Source organism: Eucalyptus grandis, chromosome 1 (assembly GCF_016545825.1).
Source record: "Eucalyptus grandis isolate ANBG69807.140 chromosome 1, ASM1654582v1, whole genome shotgun sequence".
Classification (NCBI taxonomy): domain Eukaryota; kingdom Viridiplantae; phylum Streptophyta; class Magnoliopsida; order Myrtales; family Myrtaceae; genus Eucalyptus; species Eucalyptus grandis.
In genome coordinates, this window is record NC_052612.1 from 2,246,441 (window position 1) to 2,252,739 (window position 6,299).

At 37.3% G+C, this 6,299-nt stretch overlaps 1 protein-coding gene across 1 annotated transcript; it reads right to left on the minus strand.

Moving 5' to 3' along the window:
• On the minus strand, positions 1–2,022 carry LOC108956428. Its single transcript, XM_018865966.2, has one exon. The coding sequence runs from the start codon at positions 2,020–2,022 to the stop codon at positions 1–3; it is 2,022 nt and encodes a 673-aa protein (XP_018721511.2).
• Positions 2,023–6,299: the final 4,277 nt, after the last annotated feature.

Sequence of the window (6,299 nt, forward strand, 5' to 3'; positions counted from 1 at the left end):
CTAATGCCTGTAACCATAATATGGGCCCCATTCAGGTCTGTAGAAACAACCGAAATGAATCATCAACAGCCAAACAAAGGCAAGAAGCTCTCCACCTTTGCTCAGCACCTGCACATGCGTCTCTCCCTTGATATGAGTTGCTGCATATGATAGCATCTCGACCCACACCCCGCTCATCACCTCCCACTTCCTTTCCTTGAACTCTTCTTCTATACGTCGGGCCCAAAAGATCCCCCCATCGAGTAACGATTTCGTAGGTTCAGTGTAGGCCGGTCGTTCGAAAATTTCCTTGCATAAGCTCTCCACATTCTTGGTGGAAGCAGTGATGTAGCCCTGTAGCTCCCACAACGTCCTCGCCAATGTAATTTGGGCAATGCCCGCCACGGCGGATACCAAGTTAGGTTGATTAAGTAAAAGATATAACATGTAGTCAGAGAGGATCTTGCTGAATTCCCTTTCTTCTTTTTCGGTTGTGGGGTTCTCTATGTTATACAGGATTTCGGTAGCAATATGCCACGTTATAATACTGTCCTCGTAATCAGAAAAGCCCCTCAAACTAAATTTAAAATCGAGGTCATTGTTCTTGGACAGGACAGTACTAAGAAATAGATCACCTTTAGCCGCATATATCTTCTTTGTATTAATTGCATTCTCATCCTCCGTCAGATCATTTCTATCCGTGTCCTCGGATTTACTCCTCACCTCCTTAAAGATAAAGATCCATAACCTCATAATAAATGGATTCGTTGACACGTACTCTGTGTTCGCAATCATCAATCTTTTCCCATCCATTCTCCTTGGACCATAGCTTCCAGTGATTGTATCAACAGCTTGATGGAAACAAGAGGCAACCTTCTCAGTCGTATAAAGTGCAAAATTGCAGATATTAGAAAAGGCGACGTTTCCCCAATGCCAATCGCGCTTATACATCTTTCTTGGACTCTCCTCCAAACTCTCAGATAAAAGATTGCAAGCAGACATGGATTCTGACCACCTTCGAAATAATAATGGTGTATCTAAGACCACATAAGTAGCCTTGTCGTTAGGCTTTACTTCACATGTGGCAAATTGAGGCTTCCAAAGGTCATACGCGGTAGATACCAAGTTGTGGAGAAATGAATCTAGGTTGTACGATCCTAGTTTGTACCACTTGACTCCAGCAACAGTCCAGTCAGAGAAAACGAGCATGAGCACAGATATCACATCAAGAGCAATTCCTCCGAAAAGAAGGATATAAGTAATTTTCACGTCAAGTTTAGGGAGCTGATGCTCCTTCAAGCGATTGAACAGGACCAAAGCCATCACAACATTAGTGAAGGCTACAAAGCGGAAAATGTAGCTCCGCTTGGTACGTTTTACCAATGCTTTTGTGTGGAGCACCTCATAAATGAAATGGAGTTCAACTGATATCACCCTTAAAGCATCAATAGCAGAAATTGCACGGAAATATTCTTGGCTTATTAGACGTTGTCTACGTGTGAAGATGAGATCTGTGAGGAAAACCTTAGAGATTTGAAAGAAGTAGTAAGCATGCTTCACCACAGTGCTCTCGGCAAGCTTTGCATCTTCTTCACCGCGAGAATATCCATCCAATAGATCAATGAATTCGACAATAGAGTCGTTACCTGTATCGTCAAGAGACTCCTGTTGTGAGAGCACCCATTCCTTAAACCTTGGGAGGTTCGAGAGATTAAGTGCTAGTATCCTCTCCACATTTTTTATGACCCCGGCAAGAAAAACCAGCATTGTTGGGAACACCAGCGACTTGTTATTGGGAATTATCTGCACGAAGACATGAATGGCAGTACCGACTTGGAAGGTGAGATTGAACAGGTGCCGTCGCCAAAGCGTATTATCCTCCAAAGAAAAGGCAGTGATGTTGTCTGGACCGCCAAGATGTAACAAGAGAAATGAGGTCCAAAATGCTCGAAGTGCCATATCTACTTCAGGTGCACCAGAGGACAATTTGCTTTGGTTATGAGAGATGAGCCCGATCGTAAATGTAGTTACCCAATTTGCCATTAGATAGGCCAACCACACGAGGAAAGGGATGCGGTTGTTCGTTATTTTCTTTCTAAGGGGTGCAAAAAAATGGAGAAAGACTTGAAGCAAGAGGCTCGATATGACCAAACCTCGAATGTTCCATTTATTCCACACATGCGAAATGGAGCTTAAGCTTAATGCCATATACTTGTTTAGTTTGAATTTTGTCAACCCTCTATCATATGATTCCGGTTATAACTTGTATAGGATGAAAAATGACAAATGCATTGAAATGATCCCTTGCTCGTTTTTCAAAAAATCAGTATCTATTTAAAAACCCAAAGAGGAAAAGGAATCGTGAACCAACCATTTGGTAAATGAACTTAAGCAATGTATCTCATGTATTAAACGGTAGAAGAAAAGCATCTCCTGCATGGAGGATGATGACGCTTGCTGCTGTGTGATGGGTTGATGTTTTATCATAAAAAAGTCCCATCTCAATTTTATTTGCACATCATGCTGTAAGTACCAAAGTTTTGAACCAGAAACTTTGAAGTTTTGGACTAGAAACTTCAATATCCATGATTGGACTGGAGTGTTTAGTGATACCACATCTAATAAGACACTTGATATAATTGATGAGTAAGATACTATCTAACAATTCATATGAGTATGCCTGCATAGGATGAGTAGGTTATTATCCATATCATGAAAATGAAATTCTCCTAAACCAATTTAAAATTGAGAATCTAATAGGCCAAATTTATGGGTTACGTTCAAAGAGGTAAATCGCGTTAGTTGCCTCTTTTCAACCTTTTGAGTATCAAAGACTCAACGATAAAGATGGTTCAGATTTATAATTATAGATGAGATACTCTCTTCAATATATCCAGTGATTTACATCAATTCAAGAAAAATCATCCCAGTTGAAGAACTCGGTAATTCTGCAAAGTATACAAATACACAATATAATCAAGCATTAACGAAATCATATAGCACCCAATGAATTGGCTGGACAGTTACATGCTTGGTTAAGATACGACACGGCATTAGCTAGTAATGATTGTAGTTTCACAATTTAAAAAAAAAAATTAAATGCGTAAATGTGACATTTTCTGTATATTTGGAAGCATGATGGGGAGGAAAATATGAGGAAACATCCACTAAACTAAATTTTCAAATTTTTATAATTTTCACCCTTTTTCCCTCTCCGTTTTCCCCAATCTCTCAAAGATAGATCATAGAACTAATAAATTTCCCCCTCTTTCCAATAAAAAAAAACTCAAGATCCTCTTGTAAACTTAAGTGAAACTTATTTGCGTTATGTGAAATTTGTTCATTCAATCAAGTAAGCTGTATTTCAGATTATAAATGATCTAAGTATGAGTTGGATGTCATATTATTGTTTTTAATTTCCATCTTGCTTTAGTTGTAAATCAAATAGATGTCCTTGAGTTTATTAACCAAATTTGTTTTCAGTATAAGTTACATAGGTGTTTGAAAAGAAAGGTATATAACTTAGGGTCACTTTTAAAGATATTTTCTTGTGTACCCATCTAAATTCCATAAGAGATAATAGTTGGGGACGATAAATAAGCTAAAGCTTATTATTGAATCTGTACAGACAATGACATGTAGGAGGTCAATTAGGAAGTGGCAAGGACAAACAAAAGAAATCTCTAAATTTCGACTTTAAATTTCATCTTTAACTACATGACTTTGTGGTAAGTTGATGCATTTTGGTTGTTTTGGCTTAATCACCATGATAAATTGAGCAACTTTCTTGAGGATCATAAATCATGTAACTCCTAAATAGAAGAAGCTTTAACATCGCATCCTTAAGAATAACTAATTAACTGCCTGTCCGATAGAAATCAATGAATCTGTTTGCTGATAAAACCAAGATACCTGGAAAGGAGAGGGAAGCTAGCGTTTTGGCAAACCTGCAAGAAATCTGTATCGATTGAAATTGATTCTGTCGTAATCAATTTTAAGAGTTGTGATCTTCTTCTTCTTTCTTTTTCTTTTTTTAATCATCTTGTTTTGCTTCGTTTTGGATATCTTTAACGCAATCTTATTCCCTCGTGTAATTTACACCATATTCTCACAGCCATCCATTATTTTATTAGCACAAAGGATTACTTGTGAGCATAAATTACAGATTAAAAATGCATATTGTACCAAAGCGTGTATTAATTATTCTATAGTTAACAATACAATGTTCGCTATTTTCTTTTTAAGAGGTGCAAACAGAATAAGAAAAACCTAAAGTGTGAGACTCAATATGACGAAGTCTAGGATGTTACATTTGTTCCCTAGATCCAAAATAGAACTAAATGCCATGTTTTTGTTTAGTCTAAATTTTATTGATCCTCTCTAGTATAATTTCTGGTACAACAAAATGTATAGGAAGAATAATGGGACTGAGATTGTTCCTTGCTTAATTTTAGAGAACAATATCTATTCCAAAACCCATCTGGAATATATATATGTTGAGATTGTTTCTTACTTGATTTTTGGAAAATAGTATCTATTCGAAAACCTAACTAGGAAAAAGAATCATGAACCAACTATTATATACGAGTGTGTGGTTGTGATAAGGTTGTTCCTCACTTGATTTTTAGAAAATAGTATCTATTCCAAAACCCAATTGGGAAAAAGAATCATGAACCAACAATTGTATATGTGTGTGCTGAGATCATTCCTTGCTTGACATTTAGAAAATAGTATTTATTCCTAAACCCAATTGGGAAAAAGAATTGTGAACCAACTGTTATATATGTGTGTGCGTGTGATGAGATTGTTCCTTGCTTGACTTTTAGAAAATAGCATCTATTCCAAAACCTAATTGGGAAAAAGCATCGTCAAACAACTATGATAAATGTATGTGTGTTGAGATTGTTCCTTGTTTGATTTTTAGAAAATAGTATCTAATCCAAAACCCTACTAGGAGAAAGAATTGTGAACCAACTATTATAGACGTGTCTGCATGTGATAAAGTAATAGACGGTGAGTGTATTACTTTATTTCTCTTTTTGCTCAAAATGCTAATGAGAAGAGTAGTTTGAATATGCCCAATGTTGTTTCCCTTGATGAACACGTAAAACATGCATTTATGCTTTCTTTTAATTTAAGACTACTCTGCACAGCGATTCTGCTTTCTTTGTGAATGCCTAGTGTAGAAGATTAAAGAGAGTACCCAGACTCAAACTCAGAAAATCCCGAACATGGTTTAAATCTATAAGGCCAAAAAGCCTACAAGAATCATTGTTGCAAGGTAAGCCAATCTCAATGGTCAACACTCAACCCGTTCTCTACAATTCACCCATGCTACTTGCTAGCTTGACGTACCAGTTGAATTGCAGATAAGCAATACGAAAAAAAATTCACTAAACTTCAGAGGAATACTTAATTGCCAGATCACTTGCTCCATTCATACAGTTAGAGAATCTAGTACAATGAAAGAATGCAGCTCACAGAGATGCCAAAAATGGCCTTCTAAACTTCCAATTCCTATATTTTCACGGGCAGATATTGTTCCCAACGTACGCCAAACTTACAAAGAGAGAATTCAAAAACCAACTTCGAAAAGCAAGGAAAACAAAGACCCAGAAGGCCAAACTCCAACAAGGGAAGAACCCGGGCGCGAAAAAGCAATACTTTGAGGGCCAAATCTATCTTGTTCTGTCTCTTGAGCCCGGCGTAGGCATTCGAACGATCGGATTTTAAGAGCCGAGCGAGGCTCGTGCCGAGGATGTGGTTCAATCGAAGAGTGGATTTGGCCAGCTTGAGGGACTGGACGGCTCGTGTGGCCTCCGTCCAAAACACGTTCGACGAAGCTCGTGGTGGCCAGAGGTTGATGGAGACGCGGTCGGACAGAGCGGGACGGAGACAGAGAAAGCCTCCATGCTTCCACTTCGGATTTTGGGCTCCGTCTGTCCTAGGGGTTGAATAGGCCAGTCAAATGATTGGGTTGGGCCGGCTTTGGAAATGATTTGATTGAAATTGATGAATTCAATCTATTTTAATTCATTTTCATATGAAAAAATCATCCAAAAGCCTTCAAATTATTAAAGTTTTATCAACTCAGTTCTAATTTTTTCTTTTTAATTTTACCAATTGAATTTTAAATCTTTTCACGTTTTATCAATTATATCCATTCGATTAATTTTAGCTAAAAAATTACTTAAATGGACACCGAGTGCCTTATATGATATGATCAATATTAACGTAAATAATGTTTAATAAATATTTTAAGTTTTTTTGAACTTTGTTCTTTTTCCTTCCTTTTTATGTTATCTTCTCTTCTTCCCCCT